At 55.7% G+C, this 21,502-nt stretch overlaps 1 protein-coding gene across 1 annotated transcript in view; it reads left to right on the top strand.

The window, feature by feature from the left end:
- Nucleotides 1-21,502, top strand: part of ITPK1 (inositol-tetrakisphosphate 1-kinase) — a 165,913-nt gene that overhangs the window by 77,341 nt on the left and 67,070 nt on the right. Inside the window, exon 4 of the mRNA XM_082619531.1 lies at nt 19,818-19,943. Within this exon, the coding sequence (XP_082475657.1) occupies nt 19,818-19,943 (126 nt within the window). The remainder of the gene's footprint in view (nt 1-19,817; nt 19,944-21,502) is intronic.

Genomic DNA, 21,502 nt, shown 5'->3' with positions numbered 1-21,502 from the left:
CTGGCTGGGGGCTTGGACCTCACTCTTTCCTTGGTGGGAGCTGGTGCAGGTAGGGGTGGCATGCTGGGCGGAGACCTGCCTCTTCCCCTCCCCCTGCTCTGTCCTTGTACCTTAGGGCCACGCCCGGGACCCTGGGCCCAGGCCCTGTTCTAGCAGGAAGCAAACCTTGGTTTGTGAAGCCCCAAGGATGGGCCCCAGGCTTGACATCTGCCCTCACACAGACCCTCAGAGTGCTCAGTTCTCTGGTCTGTAAAATGGGTGTGGAATCACCTGACGGTTCTCTCCTCCCAGGGGAATGGTAAGGATGAAGAGCCTGCCAGATGTCTGAACAGGTAGGTTTTAAAATGAAGGCAGTTTTACCCAAAAGGAACAACACGTTTCCTGAAACCATGGAAGATGCGCTGGGCGTTCCTTGGGTAGCCTGTGTTGGAGGTGGGAGGACCCCAGTGTGTGGTGTCACCCCATCCAGAAGAGAATGGTCATTTGGGGGTCTGGGGAGCTGGATGCAGAGGCAGTGGGTCTGCAGAGCAGGGCCCCCTCTGCAGGAGTTGCTGAGGGCAGAGAAGGTCCTGGAGGAGAAGTGAAAACGCCCCTTTCCCTCCCACCTCGGCTTGGTGGACGGCAACAGTGCCAGCCAGGAGCTGGAGTCAGCCCATCCAGTGGTATGGAGGCCATGCACCGGCCCAGGCACTACTGGCCTGCTGGAGGTGCCCAGTGGGCAGGGCATGCTGATCCTGAGAGGCCACCAGGTGTCAGGAGCCACTTCAAGTGACCCTTTCCGGGGCTGGTGCCTCCTTTCCCCCCTTCGGTGGTAGCTGAAGCACAGGGGGGTTGAGTGGCCACCCAGGCAGGGGCTGTGGGTCTTAGGTTTATAAAGAAGTAGACACAGAGCGAAGGAGGATTCTTAGAGAAGTTGATGGGCCGATTAATTGAGGAAATCCTATTCCAAACAAGGAGGTGGAGATGCAGAGTGTTCCTGGGAAGCAGTGAGCAGGAGTCTTGCTTGGCCGACAGGAGCCTGGGGAGGGCAGATTGGAGCCGGACCCCAGCTGGAGGCAGGCACTCAGGAACTCCAAGCGTTTGGTAGCATAAGGGGAGTCCTGGGTGGGCTTTTGTCGTGGCTGGGCCCCCTCGGGAACTGGGTGCAGGAGGACGCCCTAGCAGCCGAGGGGGGCAGTCAGTGGCAGTAGCCCAGGGGACTTACTGCAGAACTTGGGAAACATCTTTTGGGGCTCAGTTCAGAGAAGAATTGAGCAAGACACAGGGCACAGGTATTAGGAGTAGTTGTCGAGCATCTTATTTTCTGGAAGGATCAAGAAGTGAGGTTTTCCACTAAACGCATTGTTTTAGGTAGTTGCTTGGAGCTTACCTCTTTGTCTTCTGAAAAGTGGTTTTACAGGTTTCACCATATATATCCCACTCCTCTTTTCCCTTTTAAAAAAAGAGTATATGGGATACAATTTAATCCTTTTTCTTACGTTATTGTACAATTAGAAACAACCAAATGTTAAATGGTAGGGCGTTGGTGAAATAAATAATGCTTTATTGGTCTTTAAATGGCAGTGATTTAGAAGAACATGCAATGCCATAGGAAAATGTCCATTATAGCACACTTACTTAAAAAGTAGGATCCAAATCTGTTCATGTAGTATGACTCCGATTTGGGGAAAATATATCTAAAAATTGGAGGGATGTATACCAAGGTTACCTGTGAAATCAAGGAAGAATTATCTGGTGTGAATAAGTAACTTGGAATTTAAACATCTCTTACAAGGAGCAACTATTAATTTGATCAGGAAGTCGCATTACTTCATAGCCACATCTGATATCTTTCCAGTCAGCCTGATTTTCTTTGTCTCCTCTGTGGAACACTCTAGAATCTGAGCTCCTGGCAAGCAGAGGGGCCCGAGTCCCATTTGGGCTTCGTGGGGCGCCAAGTGGCATTACTGTCTTGGGCTTTCAGACCGCACCCTTCTGGAAGCTGTGTTTGTGTTCCAGCCCTGCCATTTCTAGCTGCTGTTCTTGAGCCCCGGGCTGGCTCCTCTGTGTGAAGGGACCTAGCCTGCAGGTGGCTGCAAAGGTCAGGCTGCTCCATCCTGGAGTTAGATCAAAGCCTGAGCTGGGCCTTCATCTGTGGTTGCCATTTCATTCCAACAGTGAGACCCAACCTTCATGCTTCTTGAAATACCTTAAAGAATCCTTGCTAAGTTTTGAAGTTTTGTTAAGAGTCAGTGTGAGTTTGACCCCCGGGCCTGTCTGAAATAAAGGCAAATGCCCCCTCCCCGCCCTTGCAAGCAGGTGGGTCTGACCTCCTGGGTGAAGAAGTGCTGTCCATCTCTTTTCCTATCTTTCTTGCCCTGCTGACCATGCGAGGGACATGGAGGTGGCTTTGTCCTGGGGCCAGCGGCTTGGCAGGGAGGTGTGCTCTGGTTGGGGGGTTGCTTTGCGGCCCCCAGGGATTGGGACTGACTCAGCCAGGCTCTGCCCCAGAGCAGGGGGCCACCCAGAGAGCAGGGGACAGCCCTCGGGGCCAGCCTTGTGCAAGAACAGCCCTGACAAGTGGGGTCACTGACCAAGAAAAAAGGAGCATTGTTGAGTGGATGAGGGTGGGGAGAATATCGGGGTTTTCACTAGCCAGAGGCTCTGTTCTGGGGTTTTCCCAGCTCCCCAGCGATCCCCACTGTGGTCTGGGCTGCACCCCTGGCAGGTACAGCCTTTTTCTTCCTTCGAGGTAGCCTTGCTTTGGTAGCTGTCCATCTCTTCCAGCCCCTCCTGGCTCTGCTTCAGGGAGATTTTTCTTAGCATTTCCCGGCTCTGAGGGCCATCCCCTCCCTGCCCCCTGGTACTGAGATGAGTGGGAGGGAAGGCAGCTCGTGTTCTGGGTCATGATCCCAGAGCAGAGAGAATAGGGTCAGTGTTCCCAGGCGATGGGTCTGAGCTTGGGGGGTGGGGGCAGGGGGGAGAAAATATGGCGCCGGGCAGGGGAGCCCTTGGCCCCAGGGACCTGCGCTGCTGATTTGGGACCTGTGGGGGGAGCAGTGGGGAGGGGCCACCAGCCAACGGAACAAGTCTGGAGGGTCAGATGGGCTGTGTGCCCCCGGCAGCGTCTTGGAGAAAGCCGTGTTTATTAACCGTTGGTGATGTCAGAAGAATGTGTAATCAGCTGCTTATAAGAGGAGCCTAAGTCCCATCTCTGTGTGTCCTCTCCCTGTCTTTGAGTTTATCTTAAACCTCCACGAGACGTTTGCAGTTTTTCTCATTGTGACCTTGACCATATGCCCTTTGGACATTGCAGTCCTCCGCACCCTGCAGGCATCCTGGGGCAGGGCTGCCAGCAGGAGGGGACAGTGTCTGTCTCGTGTCCTCGTCTGCTCCCTGGGGCCCCCCAGGCTGCGGATGGTGAGCTCCTTGGCAAGGGGGCAGATTTCACTGATTTCGTAATTGAGGCTTGGGGAAGGGGTGGCCTTGGCAAACATGCCCTCCCACCTGCTTCCATCCTCTCTTAGGATGCTCTTTGGGAATTAGAGGACCATGAACTAGTGATTGAAGTGCTCAGGTCAAGGCTGGGAAGCGGGTAGCCACCTGGCACCACACACTTCTTCCCACCAAGTTTTGTCTGGGACATCCAGGCCCACGGTTCAACGCCACGGGCCCCAGAACGTTATGGACCCCTGGCCGGGCCACGCTCAGGGTCCCGGCCTTCAGGTCCCAGGCTGACTCAAGTTTGGTTGAACCCTGGCTTTGCTGTCTTCTAGTACGAAGGAGGGTTAGACGGGCGCGGCGCTGCAGGGCACTAGTCGCCGCTCAGCCTATGGTTATTGCTGTCCTGGACGGCCTCGGTGGTGCCTGGTGGACCGCTGCTTCCCATTCCTGGTGTCCGGATCAGCCATGCCGGTTTCTGCTGCCCCTTCCAGCAACCCTGCTCTCCAAGCCCTGTGTCCGAGGCAACGCTGCCTCTTTGGCCATCTGCTGACCTCCCATTCTCCCTGGATTCCAGATGCAGGATTTCCCTGGCGCTTTGGTCTGCACTGGTGATTTGGGACTCCCTGGTAGATGGGTGCAGATGTGCGCCCCCAGACATACCTTCACGGTTCAGCCCACCGGCCACCTCCTCTGAGTGGACTTCCTGACCGCCTGCTTGAATAACTGCACCTTCACGTGTGTCCCTGCCGCACTCTTTGTCATTCTGGAAGAGCTGCTGTTCTCTTATGCCTCACTTTCCCACGGTGCCTGCGTCTGCCCCCGAGAGCCTTCCCTGTCACCCTGGCCTGGGGTCAGGTGCATACACAGGGAGAGCTTGGTTCCTGTGTGTTGAATGAATGACTGTGAAGTAGCCTGACCAGGTCCCCGGGATCAGCGAGGGGATGAGACAAGGGACGGTGCGCAGGGGTGAGCAGTGCATTGTCCTGGGAGATTCCAGGGGAGAGAGGCGTGTGCTCACCAGCAGGCCGGCATGTAGGCCACGGGTGCCCAGAGAACCAGCCCCTCAGTGCTGCCTGGGGTGGGGTGGGGAGGGAAAGGCCTGCGGAGGAGCTGCCAGGCCTGAGAGGTGAGGGATTTGCAGGAGGGTGGGGACGTCCAGGCGGAGGGGCCCACCGAAGCCTGGGCCCAGCGGTAAGGGCCCGCTGCCCCGTGTGCTGGAGCTGTGCAGCCTGCTCTGCTGCAGCTGTGACTTGTCCTCTCCACCCGGTGAGTTCAGTGCTGTGGCTCTCATCTCAGTTTCTGACTTGACCTTGCTGGGCGGGTCGGCGTGCATCCATTCAGCCAGCAGGGACATTTGCCCAAGTCCCCACCTCACACGGGTGACTAGGACACGCCCCGCCCTCTGAGGAGGGGAAGCAGAGCAGACAGATCATCTCAACCCCGGACGGTCAGTGCTATGGCAGAGCCCACCTCCCATGTCCACTCCTGGCAGAAGGTTCTGGAAATGCACACAAATAAATGAGTATAGGCATAACTGGGCAGAGGGACTGGAGTCGCCTTCTGAGGACGCTTGTAGGCTCCCCAGAGAGAAGGAGAGTTTTCTGGGTCAGGATCAAGGAACTCAAGGGTCTCCTTGCCTTCCAGCAAATCCTGCTGCTTTACCTTTGGGTCTTCCAGAGCCTCCCCCTCCTGCAGAGACAGGAAGGGGTGGTTGCCATAGGAACTGCTGGGTGCTGCAGGATCTCCCTCCTAAATCAGCCAGCCTCTGAGGGACTGGCTGGGGCAGGATGCTGAGGGAGGGCCCCATGACTAGGGTGTTGGATCAGAGGTTAGGAGGGACCTATGGGGAAAACATTAGATTGCTTTTGGGGGCTCACACTTTGGGGGTCTGGGACCCCGGTGTCAGAGCCCACTCTTTTTTTTTGGCTGCTAGGTTGTTGTTGTTGTTGTTTTTTTTTGCGGTATGTGTGCCTCTCACTGTTGTGGCCTCTCCCATTGCACAGCACAGGCTCTGAACGCGCAGGCTCAGTGGCCATGGCTCACGCGCCCAACCGCTCCGCGGCATGTGGGATCCTCCCGGACCGGGTCACGAACCCATGTCCCCTGCATCAGCAGGCGGACTCAACCACTGCGCCACCAGGGAAGCCCTGTTTTTTTTTTTTTTTTTTTAATTTATTTGTTTATTTATGGCTGTGCTGGGTCTTCGTTTCTGTGCGAGGGCTTTCTCTAGTTGCGGCGAGCGGGGGCTACTCTTTGTTGCAGTGCGCGGGCTTCTCATTGCGATGGCTTCTCTTGTTGCGGAGCACGGGCTCTAGGCGCGCGGGCTTCAGTAGCTGTGAGAGCCCACTCTTTTCTTCCACTCCTGGCTTTGGAGAAAGGCTGTGGCCAGCACCCCGTACCCCTACCGCTTGACAGGCATCTGTCCTGTGTGCACACCCCACCCCATCCTCGGTCCCCAGCCACTCGGTCCCTGTATACTCCTGCTTCTTCCCTCCCTACCCCCATTCCTGCCCTGGTTCCACACCTTTCTCTTCGCCCCCGTGCTGCCCAGGAGCCCCCCTGTGCCCTGGTCTTATCCTGCTACACACGCACACACGGCCATTCTCTCCCATTACAAACCCTCCCTGGCTCCTGAGACCCCGAGGGATCTGTGTGACCCTGTTTCTGGCTTCTCCTCTGTCCCCAGACTCCCACCTCTTCTCTGACCTGAGCCCCTTCACACGTGCTGGCCCCATCACCCGCTGCTCAGGATCAGTTCCAGTGTGGCGTCTTCCCTGACGAAGCTCACACTCTTTCGGTTACACCCCTCACCCCCGACCCTGGCTGTCCTCACCCCTTGCACGGTCCTCCACTCCTGCCCGGGCCACCCCTGTGGTCACTGTGTACTGATTCCTGGTTGGTTTTCTCTCTGCCTTCGGCCCTGGTCCTTATGCCTGTGCCTAGCAAGGGTCCAGGCCCAGAGGAGGTGCTGGGGGATGTTTGATGGGAAGACTGTCCCCTGTGTGCAACATTGATACAGGCTCCTGCTAAGATGAGAAAAGGTAACTACGCGCTAGGCTTGGCGACCCTGTGCGTTGATACAGTGGCTGTTTCTTCGAGTTCCTCTGAGGTGCAGCTGTGCTAGTTCAGTTAGTTTAAACTTGATGTCACGCCCTCCAGGACCTTCCTGAACCTGGTCCCCCCGCCCCCCAGGCTTAGTTTGGGTGACCCTCGGGTCTTCCTCTCACCTGCAGGACTGCAATTAATACCAAATTCCACTTAGTCATAGGCCTCTGAGCAGAATCTATGACAACACTTTTGCATTTGCTGATTTAATTTTTTTTAACATCTTTATTGGAGCATAATTGCTTTACAATGATGTGTTAGTTTCTGGTTTATAACAAAGTGAATCAGCTATGCATATACATACATCCCCATAGCTCCTCCCTCTTGCGTCTCCCTCCCACCCGCTCTATCCCACCCCTCCAGGTGGTCACAAAGCGCTGAGCTGATCTCCCTGTGCTATGCGGCTGCTTCCCACTAGCCATCTATTTTACATTTGGTAGTGTATATAAATCCATGCCACTCTCTCACTTCGTCCCAGCTTCCCCTTCCCCCTCCCCGTGTCCTCAAAACTACAGTGAGGTATCACTTCACACCAGTCAGAATGGCCATCATCAAAAAATCTACAAACAATAAATGCTGGAGAGGGTGGGGAGAAAAGGGAACCCTCTTGCATTGTTAGTGGGAATGTAAATTGATACAGTCACTATGGAGAACAGTATGGAGGTTCCTTACAAAACTAAAAATAGAACTACCATACGACCCAGCAATCCCACTACTGGGTATATACCCTGAGAAAACCATAATTCAAAAAGTCATGTACCACAGTGTTCATTGCAGCTCTATTTACAATGGCCAGGAGATGGAAACAACCTAATTGTCCATCATCGGATGAATGGATAAAGAAGAGGTGGCACATGTGTACAATGGAATATTACTCAGCCATAAAAAGAAACGAAATTAGGTTATTTGTAGTGAGGTGGATGGACCTAGAGACTGTCATACAGAGTGAAGTAAGTCAGAAAGAGAAAAACAAATACTGTATGCTAACACATATATATGGAATCTTAAAAAAAAATGGTTATGAAGGACCTAGGGGCAGGACAGGAGTAAAGATGCGGACTAGAGAATGGACTTGCTGATCTAATTTGTAGACCCTGGGAAAAACCTGCGACCGATTTCATTCCTCCGCCTGCTTTAGGAAGTGGAGCCTTTGCTGCGCTCGCGGGCTTTCTCAGCTCTCTGCTTTCACTCTGAGTCTCTTCCGGGCGTCTCCTTGTCGAGGCCTCCTAAGCGCCTCTGAGCAGCTGTTGCCGCAGTGAGATGGAACTGCCAGGCCCTTTGCGGAAGGCCCGGACGCAGGCCCGCCCCCGGCCAGAAGGGCTGGCCTCGCAGGGTGCGTGAGCTGTCCTGTCACCACTGTCACCCGTTGACCTGAGCTTAAAAGCTGAGCTTAAAGACAGCTGCTCAGAGCCATCGAGTGCATTGCAGTCTCCGCGTCACAAGTCTTAGCAACCTGTCAGGGTCACCACGTGCCACTCCGGGAAGTTGCTGATCGGAAGTGCACCAAGCTGCCCCCTCCTGTGTGGTGTGTGGTGATCCTTGGGGCCTTCCTCCCATTGCAGGGCTGGGGTGGGCAGATACATTGTCTATAGGATTTTCCGTGGTGGTTTGGTGAAGTTTCTACATTTCTGTGACCTGGCATTCTCTAGAATTCTCCCAAGTGAGTTCGGGAAGGGTTCTAGTGCCAACTTTCTCCCTCTGTCAGTGGCCAGGGCACACAAGCGTTTTAAAATACTTGAGCCCTGCGCTAAAGATGCCAGTTTGACTGGATACCACCCAGCACCTTTTCAAGCGATTTGGAGAACACTGAACTTCTCTTTTTCATGGGATGTGTTTAATTTTTTTTAAATGCTTTCATTAACATTATATCAAATACCAGTTTGGAAACTGCCTCAAGGGATGCTCTCTTTGGACTGGAAATAAATGACTATAGAAAGGATACTGCTTTGGGGCTTGAAAAAATAATCTTTGCAGGCTTTGTAGAAGTTTGACTCAAAGTTGTCCTTTCTTATTGTTAAAGAGGAGGCACAAAGAGTATTTTTGGCCTGGAGAATTCTTAGCTGCTTGTGACCGAGCTGCCAGTTGCCGTTCTGCAAAGATCGTGGAGATAAAGGCAACATTGAGATGTGTTTTCCGTTGTCAGCAGGAAAAAAAAACCACCCTGGGCTGGCAGCCAGGGCTGGGCATGGAGCAAGGGGGCATGGTTTGGGAATCCCAGCTGGGGGTGGTCAGCTATTCTCATCCCACCAGCTCTGGGTACCAGCCCCGGGGCCCTCGTATTACAGACAAGGAAAGTGATGGCCCCCCATTACTCGGCCGGTCAGTGCAGGCTCTTGACCTGCCCTCTTCAGAGTATCCTGGTTTTTGAAGTTCCTTCTTAAGCCCTCTGTTCTGTGAGGCCATAAAATTGACAACTGTGCCTGTTAAGTGCTTCCAGTGTGTTCGAGGCTGGTTGCCGACACCTCACAGGTGTTAACTTCCAGAGTGGTCTCTTCAGAGAGAACTGAGAGGTAACTCCCTGCCCAGCGCCCTCCGGGGGCTTCCCCTCCCACTGGGGACACCTTCCCAACTCCCAGTCCCGTCCTTGGCAGCTCTATACAACCTGCCTCATGTCCTTGTCCCCCTCCCCCTGAGACACCCCCCCCCCCCACGCAGTGCAGCCTGTGCTCGGGGCCCCACCCGGCTTTCCCCGTTCCTCCTCCATCATTCCTGGGTCCTTCTCCTTGTTCAGGTCTCAGCTGAGATGATGGGTCCTTGGGGAGGCCTCACGTTAGTTCCCTGGGCTGCCCTGTAACGAATTCAAGATTGTGCGGCTTAAACTACAAATGTATTGTCTCACAGCTCCAGAGGCTGGAAGTCGAGATCAGGGTGTCAGGTGGTGGGTTCCTTCTGAGGCTGTGAGTGAGGACCTGTGCCAGCCCTCTCTCCTAACTTCTGGTGTTACTGGTGATCTTTGGTGTCCTTGGCTTGTAGATGCATCACCCTCATCTCCACCTTCATCTTCACGTGACATTCTCCCTGATGTGTGTCAGCACCCAAATTTCTCCTTTTTATAATATAGGCCACCAGTCATATGGAGTTAGGGGCCCACCCTACTCCAGTATGACCTCAGCTTAACGAATTACATCTGCAATGCGCCAGTTCCTAAATAAGGTCACCTTCTACGGTACTGATGGTTAGGACTTCAATCTAACCTTTTTGTGGGGGGACAGAATTCAACTCCTAACAGGCCTTCTCTGATGAGTCCGTTCCACCCCCCCACCGCCCCAGTATGCTCTCTACACTGATTTTATTCATGTTGTGATGCTTGATGGCCACCTGAAATTATTTTATTTATTTGTTTATCGTTCATCTTCCTCCACTAGAGTATGAGGTCCTGAGACAGGGACCTTGGCCGTCCTGTCCACTATTGTATCTTCAGCACTCAAGCAAAGCCAGGCACAAAGGGTTCACTCACAGGAACTGCTGAGTGAGTGAACGAATGCATGGCTGGATGTACGGGTGGGTGAAAGGCTGAGCGAACAGCTGAAAGAGCGGCCCTACGAAGCAGGTACTCTCATCATCCCCCCACACTGAGATTCCGAGAAAACAAGGCCAGGTTGAAGAACAGTCTTTTGTGTCTGATTCGTGAAGCAGTAGCGGTTTCTCTTTTATTTAAATCTTAAAGAGCAGAAGCAAGGATTGCTGTTATTGCGTTCTTGATGTTTTGAGAGTTTGTCAAAGGAGACACGTCTCACCCCATGTGCTTTTGCACATCCTGCAGTCACGTTCTGCTGCCTGCAGACCCTCACCCCTGTGGCCCGCGGAGTGCCGTTCTCTCACACCTCCATCACCTCGTTGGCCTCACGTGTCGTTCGGGTGGAGGATGCAGCATGCGTTGGGTACCAACTTCAAGTTTACCATCTTGAAGGTAAACTTGAAGGGAGGGAAGTTGGCATCCAGGTCAGTCAGTGCTTGATCTGAAATCCTCGGTAGGAAGTGCAGAGAGAAAGGTGAGAGCCAGTTCAGGGTTGGGGTCGGGGGGGCTCTGGAAGAGGGATGGTGGCATTTGAATTGAGCTGGCGGAGAGCTCAGATGGAGAGCCTCACCCCGTCTCAGCCCAGGCTTTTAGCTTTGGGGTGGTCAGATGAGGTGGACGGGAGGACTGTTGTCCCTTTGCCTCTTTTCCTCATCCACCCTCTTGGGTCCTTGAGGGTCAGTGTCTGGTGACTCTCCGATCCTGCATTATACTTGGTTGTAGATAGGCACCCAGAGGCAGGGGACCTCAAGACGCTCATGGTCTGCTTGGGAGGGCAAGGCTCAAGCCCAGGAAGCCACGCGGGTGACCGAGGGGCGGCTCCTCCTTTGCTCTTTTGTGCTGTGGTTGGAGCCCGGCCTTTCTAGCCCCCGGAAATTCATGGCCTGCTAGCTTGGCTGAGAACGCAGCTACTGTAAGGGCTTGGGCTTCTCGAGCTCCCTGTGGAGGCCAGGCCTCCTCTCTGCAGGGTGCACAACCTAGTGCTGGAACTGGGGCGTCCACGTCACCCTGCTTGTCCCCTGGGCATGTATCCTTGTTTGCTCCGTGGCCCCAAGGCACCCTTGACTTTCTCACCCTGCCAGGCTCAGGGTGTCCGCAGCTTGTTCCTGGGGCCACTTGGACTTCTGCAGAAGACTTTGATTGGGGGTTCCAATGGGCCCTGTGGAGCCCCGCTCCCTGAGCACATTGTAGGCATACTAAGCTAGGGGACCTTGGGGGTCCTGGCCCCTGGGAGCTGGGACAGCATGCTGAAAACAGAATGAGGGTGATGGCTGTGGGGAAAGGAGTAGGTAAGAGACTGGGTTCGGAAATCCCTCGGGCCTGCCCCCCCCCCCGGCAGTGCCCTCGGGCAAGTTACCTTGTCCTTCTGTCTTCATTTTATCAGTGCACAACGGGGATAACATTTACTTGGAGGGGTGGCTGTATAAGTGCTCAATAAACATTGTGTGAATGGATGGGTAGGTTGATGGGTGGATGGTCTGAGTCTCTAGCCTCAGGGAAGCACTTCAGCACATGTTAGCTGGTCTCTGGCGCAGCCGGGCACTGTGCCAGGCTATGCAGGGGTCACAGGGAGGAACAGGACACAGTCCTGGACCTCAGCGAGGGCACACAGGCCAAGGAGAACTCTTTTTCTGAAACTCACCAGTGGTGTAAATATGCCTGGGGCCCAGAAAAGTCCGATCTGAACCCCAAGGGCAGTTACTGGTTGGTCTCGGAGGAAGCGGATCCAGCAAGCACTGTGACTGATGAGGCTTTGGAGGGCCCGGGAGCAGAGAAGTCTCCAGGAAGGGGGAGCTGACACTGCTCCTCGGCACCGTGCCTGCCGGAGGGCCTGCTGAGGGCTCAGCCCGGCACTGAGGCTTTGCCAGCACTGTCTTAAATGCTAGAGGCAATGACTTCTCCGGCTCTTTGAGATAAAGTTGGCTTGCAGATTCCCAGAACTTTGGAGCTGCACGCAAGGGACCTTCATCCTTAGGCCGTTGAAGGAGTTGGCCCTTCCTCTTCTGGGGGAGAAGGGTTACCCATGCGTCTGCCTTAACCAGATTGTTGTTTGTTATGCTAGTCATTGGAGACCAGTTGCTCAGAGATTGGGGCATTGGGTCCGGGAGTGTTGGGGCAGAGGCTGCCGGGGTGACCAACATCGTGCTTGGCCCAGCCTGCAGGTCTTGGTGGCCAGTCCCTCGTGACCTCCAGCTCTTGAGGTCTCTCTGAGGGCCACTTGGAGCTCCTTTGGGAGGGAGAGTCGCTCTTGGCGGGAAGGGCCTTCGGGCTGCTGTCCCCTGTCATCTTTTGGAACCACCGCTGCCAAGAAACACGGGACTGGGGCTGCATCCTCCGAGACCAGGCACCCTTCTGCAGTCCGTCCCCGAGGCACCAGGCCTGACTTTTCTCTCAGGAGAGTACTGCTTCTGCCCGGCGAGGCCTTTCCATGTTGCATATGGCAGTTCCGTCCCCGCCCCTCAGACCTGTGGAGAGTCCAGAGGAATAAATCAGCCTCCTGCCCACTTGCCGTTCATCGGGGCCATTGAGTCTGGACCTTGGCTGAGTCAAAAACTTTTCATCTAGCGACTTGCATTGGAAGTCACAGCTGAAAACACGCCCTCTGCAGGGGTGAATTGAGGGGCAGAAAAGGGATGGAAGGAAAGCCCCAGGTGCCCGGGGCACCCTTTGGCTTAGTGGCTGATTGTCTGGCTTTGGCAGGAGAGAGACCAGGTTCCCATGCAGCTGTCATGGGATGACCTTGGGCAGGCTACTTAACCTGTCCGTGACCCAGTGTCCTCACCTGCACCTCCTGCGGTCAGTGCTCATTAGCTAGTCTGTGGCCCAAGTCAGGACTCTGTGTTACTTATCGTCATTAACATTGATGGTCCATTTTAATGTGGCAGCGTGAACGCGTTGAGGAGTCTGATATGAGCTATAGGACAAGTGACCTAGCTTTGCAGAATTCAAATTCTCGTCTGCACCTGAGCTCTTGTTAACAGTACGTGGGGGAAATTTCCACTGGTCAGTAGTAAGGTGAAGACTAAGAATAGGGAAATGGAATAGTTGATCTTTTTTTTTTTTTTTTTTTGCGGTACGCAGGCCTCTCACTGCTGTGGCCTCTCCCGTTCCGGAGCACAGGCTCTGGACGCGCTGGCCCAGCGGCCATGGCTCACGGGCCCAGCCTCTCTGCGGCATGTGGGATCTTCCCGGACTGGGGCACGAACCTGCGTCCCCTGCATCGGCAGGCGGACTCCCAACCACTGCGCCACCAGGGAAGCCCTTGCTGACCTTTTTGAGTACACAACTGAATAGGAAAAGCATACCTCCTGCTCTTCTCCTTTACTGTCACAATTTTACACACTCACCACGCCTGATAGCAGGTGTCGGGGGGCTTTTCCCACACCACGCAATCCTGCGACACCAGCTGGGTGTCCCACGGTTTAACTCAGTTTCGACCCTGACCACCTGGAGATGAGTGTCAGATGCCACAGGGTAAGGCCTCAGTCCCACTAGATGAATCCTTGCGGACTTATCAGATGCCGATTGCAAGTTTAGGTTGTTACCTGTGCTCCTGACCCCTCACAGGTTCCCATGACCCCCTCTTCTAGTTTGATTCATTTGCTGGAGTGGCTTCCAGAATTCAGGAAAACAGTGGACTTACTATTTACCAGCTTATTACAAAAGGGTTATGGGAAAGGATATGGTTGAACATCCAGATGGAAGAGGTGCGTCAGGCAAGGTGCGTGGGAAGAGGCTCCCGTGCCTTCTGAGCGACCCAGTCGCCCAGCGCCTCCACGTGCTCACCATCCAGGATGCTCCCTGAACCCTGTACCTGTGGAATTTTCTATGAAAGCGTCATCACAAAGGCATGATTTGTCACGATCTCATTTTCCAGCCACCCCGGCCAAAGGACAGGGAGTGGGGCTGAAAGTTGCAGTCATGGCTTGATCTAATCATGCCTTGATCTTTCTGGTGACCCGTCCCTATCCAGCCCACCAAGTGTTGCCCCATCAGAATAAAAGACACTCTCCTATCATCCAGGAAACCCCATCTGAGGACAGGCCTGTGTGGTCACCCTCCTCGGAACCTGAGTTTTCAGGCCAGAAGCCTCGTAGTCCTGGCACCGGTGCACGGCTCTTGCACACTGTGTTGGGCTCCGTCCTAAGTAACTTACACACGTTAACTTGTTCAGTTCTCACAACAGCCTGAGCTGGGGACCCGTGAGAGTGACACCGAGCTTAAATAATGTGCCAGGCCTCACAGCTTCACAGCCACTCCTCACAAGACCCGGCTGCCGAGTGTGATTGTGAAATGGTAACCACACCTGCCTGACGTCCTCACTGGCTTCCCTTGCAGCCTTTGCAGTTGAGAGGTCAGTTAACAGCCTGTCTGGGTGTTCAGAGAAGTATAGACTTTTTTTTAGCAGCCCAGGCCTCTGGGTAGAACACCTTGCATGTTGCATCGAGAGCAGGTGTGGAGCCAGTTTTCCCGAATCCCCAGCCTCACCCATGGACCTGCTTCTTTTGTATCTAGCTGGTTATTGATCATGCCAAGGAAGCACGTGCAGGAGTTTGGGAGCGAAGGGAGAGCTGGAAGCACAGCCCTGAGAACCCTCCGGAGAGCTGAAACCCTCTGCCTCTGATCTCATCTCGGCACCCCCCACCCTTCCCCCATCCACACTCTCCCCTCTGGGGACTCTATGAGGGTAGACTAACCGCCCAAACCGGCCACCCCAAATTCTTAGCGGCTTAATGCTTTATTCGTTGTTCATACCACAGCCGAATTCGGGTCCCCTAGGCATTGGGGTCTTCCGCTGGGTCCTCGGCTTCCAGCCTGCAGATCAGGCCTGAGAAAGGGGCGGTTATGGGCCACCCCTCACCCTCCCCCCCCCCCCACCCAAGGTGCCATTCAGGGGCCAGTGCTGTAGGAAAAGCTCTTTCTGCTGAGGTGGTAGCTTAGGGCACCGGTGGCATTTGGAATTGACAGATACGGGAGAGGATTTAATGCAGGCAAGTCCTGCGTCTTTGTAGCTGCCCCCCCTACCTGGATTACAGCTCCCTGCCTCCGCCCGTCTCCGGAGGTCCCGTTCTTCCTTCTCCCCTCCATGGCTTGATCTGGACACCTCCTCCTCTGGGAGGCTATTTCAACCCTCTTAGCAGAAAAGAGTCCCCCTGCTCTACGGAAGGTCCCTCCTCCTTGTTCTGCGTTGTTCATTCTGTTCTTTAAAGCTGCCAGCGCATTTAGCAGACGTTTACCGAGCTCTTGCCTGGAGCCCCGGTTCTAGGTCCTGGGGACGCCAAGCCCCAGCCCTGGTCTTTGGGGATCTCACGGTCTCATGGGGGAGACAGAGGGTTAAAGAAATGCCTTTATACTTGGAAGTTACAGTGCAATCCTGGAGGGATGTGCAAGAGGGTCCTGGGGACATGGGTGAGACGAGGGGGCCATTAATTCTTCCTGTTTGGGGAGGGGTGAGTTCAGAGGTCTGGAAAAGGGTTGAACTTCTGAGCTGGGACTTGGACGATGAGTAAGAGCTCACACGTGGACAGGGGGATGCGGGGTGGGGGACATCCCAGGCAGAGGGCTCGCTCTGGCAGAGGAGCACAGCCCTGCCCTGTGCAAGGACTGGGGCAGCTGGGGCTGCATCCAAAGTGAACAGAGATGCTCCTCCGGCCGCCTGAGGCCCTGAGTTGAGGGGGCAGGGGTCGTTGTCTGTGCCCGGTGCACAGGTGGGGTCCAGAAAATACAAGTGACCAAGCAGAAGCAGGAACTTGTCTGGAGGGCTCGTGTGCCATATCTCTAAATGGAATGTTCTCATCCAGCCCTGGGAGGTGTAGTTACGACATCCTCATTTTATGAATAGGGAAACCAAGGCACAGAGCAGTTAAGTGACCTGCTCCAGCCCAGAAGCATCTGAGCCGGGAGGGGTTTCCAGGCGTCTGCTGTGCCCATTATCCCATCCTGTGTTCCTCGACCAGGTTGTGGGGAAGGCAGGGGTAGGCGGAGCCCAGCTCACCTTGGGTCCGGGCCTGGGCATGATGGGGTTGCTTGTTTCGGAGGTCAGAGGTGACTGTTGGGCCACCAGTGTCCGCGGGCCTTTGTCTCATCTCCTTCCAGCCCTCCCTCCACCCTAGTCTGCCTCACTGCCTTCTTTGCTGAGAAAACAGGGGGCCCTTGTTTTCTCCGAGTTCTGAGTGCTCACAGAACAGCATCCAGCGTTGGCCTCACAGGATGGCGTGAATTAGAAATGTGGCGCCTGCAGACCTCTGGCCACGGCAGCCGTCCCTTTCATCGGGACACCTTGTGACTGGCTGAGAGGAACCCTTTCTGAGGAAGAGAACAGGTCCCTGGGAAAGTTCCCTTTTCTGCGAACAGAGTGTGGTCAGAAAAACAAAATGACACAACTGAACTGAGTTCACTTCCACCCCAGCCCCCATCCCCACTGCATCTGGGAAACGAAGCCTCTGAGTTGCCTCCCCTGGTCCCAGGGTTCCCTTCTGTGCAGCATCCTCCATCTGAGGGTCCCTCGTCTCTGACACCCTGCCTCTCTGATGGTCCCATCTTCTGCAGTATCCCCCTCCTGAGAGTCCTGTCTTCTGCAGTCCCCCTTCTCTGCAGTGTCCCCTCCTCTGTGGCACTGCCTCTCCCTCCTGAGGGTCCCTCCTGTGTCCTCCCCCCTCTGAGGGTCCCCTCCTCTGCAGGGTCCTGGGTTCTCTCCCACGTGCGCCCACAGCCTGCTGAGGACCACTCCTGAGGATGCAGCCCCAGAGGGCGTTCTCCCCATTCCCAGCCAGTGGGGAGAGACTGCCGGCTCCTTGGGGTAGACCCCCTCAGGATGACCAAGGCTTGTCTGGTCCCTTGAGGAAAGGCGGTGCTGGAGGGCCTTTTATTTATTTATTTATTTATGCGGTACGCGGGCCCCTCACTGCTGTGGCCTCTCCCGCTGCAGAGCACAGGCTCCGGACGCGCAGGCTCAGCGGCCATGGCTCACAGGCCCAGCCGCTCCGTGGCATGTGGGATCTTCCCGGACCGGGGCACGAACCCGTGTCCCCTGCATCAGCAGGCGGACTCTCAACCACTGCGCCACCAGGGAAGCCCTGGAGGGCCTTCTAGAGCCACTCTAGCCCAGCTCTGCTTGGGCCCCAGCAAGGATGCTGCAGCGATGCTGAGCGGAGACCATCCAGACCTGACGTGTGTCCTGATTGCTGTTCTCGTGAAAAGGTTTCACTGGCACAAAAATGCTTGGAAAATACACAAAGGAAGGTGGCCGGCTTCCAAAACTCGACTGTTTACCTTCAGTGGGGCGGCCGGGAATGCGGGGAGCTTATTTTCCAAACAGCCCACGGTTGTCAGGCCTACAGGCCTTGGGTGATGCCAGGCGAGCATGAGCTGAGGGCATTTCCTGCCCACCTCCTTCCCCAGTCGCAGTGGGACCCCAGGTTCCTCTCAGGGGCTGACTGTCCCCTCTTGCTGCATGGGAAATGTTCCCTCTGGGATGGCGTTTCTGAGGCCCGGGGCGCCCTGCCCAGCATCACCATGTGACCCAGTTCTCTTCCATCCGTGGCTGTCTTGGTCTGAAAATATTGGCCTCTTGTTTTGGTGCCTGTCACAGTGGAGCCGCGGTTACAACACAAATGGGCTTGTGTCTGTGGCACCTCTGAGAATGAGCTGTTCTTTGCCCGTGTTCCCACTTCCCACTGGCTGCTCTGCCTGCCTTCCAATTCTGTTTTATTCTGGGAAGTGGAGTTGGATGGGAATGTAATAATGAATCCGCGGACAGAACCAGAAAGGTCCTTGGAGTTTCCTGTTTTTTATCCAAGGGGAAACTGAGGCCCAGGGACGCTGCTAGGCTTTTGCACAGGCCCCAGGACACCTAGCAGCTAGGCTGCGGGCTGAGCCCATTGGTGTCACTGTGTGTCCAGGCCCCAGCCGGGCCACCTCCCACCCGCGAGGCCTTGCCCGTTCATTTTTCCTCCTGGGCGCTTGGTGTCCTGGTCTGTGAAGGGGGTCCATCACCCCCAGCTCCTGGCTGTGCTGTGAGGACAAACGCCGTTTCCCTTCCCCATCCAGGAGTCCCAGAAGATGGGCAGCTTCTCAGCTGGTCTCACTTTGGCTGCTTTGTACACAGGCTAGTCACCATGGGGGAGGATCAGTGTTCTTCAGTGTTTTCTTTTGGTGAAGTCCATGGAATTTTTTTTTTTTTTCAAATAGGTAAAATCCCTTAACATCTTTCCTGGCAGACAATAAAAAAGAGGAGTTAAGGATATCAGCCGAAAAGAGCTGGCACATTCCGAAGCCTTAACGGAAAAAGACTCTAAATAAGGGAGGATGGCAAGGTGTGGGCAGGGTCCAAGGAGCCAGCGGGAGGTGGTGAGGCACCCCAAGAATGGCGGGCTGTCACCACCCCAGGCCTCAGGGGACCAGGGGAAGGAAGAGCTTAAGAGACAGTGGTGGTCTTGGGAGAGGGGCTGCCCTGTGCAGTGGGGACAGCGGGAGCAAACACCCAGACTCCCCTCCCCTCCCCCCCTCCCATCTTCTGCTGGTGCCTCCAAATGGCCGGACTCGGCCAGCAGCCAGAGGACAAGGCAGCCGGGTGGTTGTGGCTGTAGAGGACAGCCTCCCGTGGCCCAGAGCAGGCATGGGGCGTGGGACAGGCGCTGAGTGACAGGCCCGGCTTCAGCTCTGGCTTTGCCCTCTCACCGCGAGGTCCCAGGCGGGTCTCAGAAGTCTGTGTTTGTGGGATTCCTTCTCACTGTGTGGTTTGAAAATGAAAAGAAACGAACGGACGTACGTTTTTAGCACAGTGTCTGCCTAGAGCTGTCACCGTGATCTCTTTATGAATGACTTTGAAACAAACAGCCAGGAATCCCGGAGGGAGGCCCCCCTGGGGGTGGGGCTGAGGCAGGGATGGGGCTGGTGGCCATCTCCGGGCTCTGCTGAGGCCACCCAGGGGGTCAGCCAGGTGCCGGGCTGGCGCCGTCACCTCCAAGGGAGCGGGCCATGCAGCTGGTGGCGGCCGCGTGCCGGGCGGCAGACATCTGGCCAGTCAGGAAGCTCGGTGTCAGGCGGCCCCGGCTGTTGGCAGGTGCTCCTGTCTTGGGGGTCAGGTGATGCCAACTGTCTGTCAGCCAGCAGCTCTGGCTCCCCCGGGGCCCGATCTTCCTAACCCCACGCTCTTGAAAAAATAAACACGCCCCCCCAATGGAGCCGGGCCTCAGGGACCCCAGGCAGCCCAGTGCCCCCTCACTTTGTCATCATAGGCCCTGATCTCAGTGTGAAGTGCCAGCTTCTGGTCTCTCAAAGCAGCAGCTCTTAGATTCGCGCAGATCACAGCTTTGCCGAGACTGTGTGTAGTTTTGTGGAGAGAGTGTCCGCTTGGATCTCAGTCCAGGTCTGGCCGTGTGACTTCAGTCGTTGGACTTGACCTCCCTGAACCCTGGTGTCCCCACCTGAAAGACCTGGGTGGTAGGGCAGCTGCAGTGTGGCCGGTAAATGCTTTCACAGTGACTCTCCCTTGATCCACAGAAACTTCGTCACCCTGATCCCACGTGTGTATTTTCTGTGTCCCCGGGCTGCTTGGGGCTCGGGGCCAGAAGTGTAAACACAGGGTCTGCCCCGGAAGGGCTCCAGGCCCTCAGCGAGTTCATCCCATTCGTCCCGTCCTGTCCCACGAGTGCCAGCCCTCCTCCTGCCCCCTCTCCGTGCCGCAGGGACATGCAGAGGAGACGGGATAGACGGGGCAGCGGGCTCAGGAGCTGAAGTTGTTCTTTTTCTCTGTGTCTCCCGCTTGTAGCTGAACCTTAGCCGGCCAATCGAGGAGCAGGGCCCCCTGGACGTCATCATCCACAAACTGACCGATGTCATCCTCGAAGCCGACCAGAACGACAGCCAGTCCCTGGAGCTGGTGCACAGGTTCCAGGTGCGTGGAGGGGTGAGGCGGAAGGCCGGGAGTGGTTCTGTGCGTTTCTAAAGCCGTGGAGCTGTCTTGCCGTGTACTGTGTACACACGGCTCTGCCACTGCCAAGAAGACATGGGCTTGTGGTCGGGCACTTCCCTGATTGAACCAGGGCACGGTTGGAACCCCCTCTGCCCTCTACGCTTAGAGACCTGATTTACCGATCTGAGCACTGCAGAGTCCGCATGTGCCTTTGCGTCCTCAGCGACACACAGCCGCAGCCACAGGTGTTGAGTTGGCACAGGGGCGGAACCCTCTTGCCACCCCTGGAGAAAGGGACCCCCGAGGGCCTTTGAACTGGAGCGGCTGCCCTTGGCCCCTGAGTCCTGCCTTGGTGGAGAGCCCCTCTCCGAGCTCACGGCTTTGACCCTGTGTACCCATCTCTGAGCTGGGACCAAGTCTTCTTGGCTTTTCCCTTCTCCCTTCCCCGTTTCCCCAGTAGCCTGGGTCCTGACCCCACGGTAACCCGCCCGCCACCTTGGGGGTTGCTGCCATTGCCGCCGCTGACTTGGCCTGTGTTTTCTGTGTTGTGGACAAGAGCGTGATTCATTCCTCAGGAAAGCGGCTCAGGGGTCATGAAAAACAAGGTCACGTTATCAGTGAAAATGCAGCCGAGAGAGAGAGAGAGAGAGAGAGAGAGAGAGAGAGAGCCTCCCTGTGGGAGGGATGCTCGGGCCAGCACTTTGCAGTGTGTGATAACTGGAGGGTTGACGTCCTGTGTTTCTCTATCAGGACAAAGGGGACTCTCATCGACACATAGTAGCCCTCCTGCTGACAGCAATTCTTTCCCGCATGTGTCCAGGGTCGGTGGCCTCGGCCTCCCTCACTTCCCTGTGGCTCTCGCCCCCTTCTTGACCGACTCTGGCAGATTCCCGCTTCCCATGAGCCCTGGTGGCCCGTTTGTGGCCCTGCTGGTGTCCCGTCCCACTCCCCCACGCAAGTGGGGAGGTGTGCTGTCCACACGTGGTGCCCTGCAGGGCCTTTGCCTGGCCAGCAGCCTGAAGTCTCTTCCGCTTCCATGGGGCTGGGGGGCCGTGGGGAAAGGCGTGTTTGGGCTCCTCTGTGAGCTTGCCAAGCCTCAGTTTTCTTATTTGTAAAATGGTGTTAGTACCAGGAAAACCTCATACCGTGCTGGGAAGAGTAAACAACACGATGCGTATGAAGTGCTTCACCCGGTGCTCAGGCCCCAGCCAGTGCTTAGTTGGTGGTCGATACCAGTGTGATCACATGACCCCCTCGAGCCTTAGTTTCCTCTTCTGTAAAATGGGGTTGCTGCGAGGTCCTGCTTCTTAAGGTGGGCAGGTTGCTGTGAGAAGTAAATGTCTGAGTATGCAGAAGTGTCTAATGTTTGCTGAGTTCTTACAGCTGCTCCCACTACTGCCTGTGTCATTACTTTCTTAGATAAAGGACTGGGAGTTAGGGAACAACCAACCCTGGGGGCCTCCCATCCCCTGCTCCCCGCAAGCACACCCACAGCCCACGGCGCAGGACAGGTGGTGGCTGAGCACTAAAGGGGAACTTGG

This window comes from Mesoplodon mirus, assembly GCF_964341445.2.
Source record: "Mesoplodon mirus genome assembly, chromosome: 4".
Classification (NCBI taxonomy): Eukaryota; Metazoa; Chordata; class Mammalia; order Artiodactyla; family Ziphiidae; genus Mesoplodon; species Mesoplodon mirus.
This window is presented reverse-complemented; position numbering and strand designations above follow the sequence as displayed.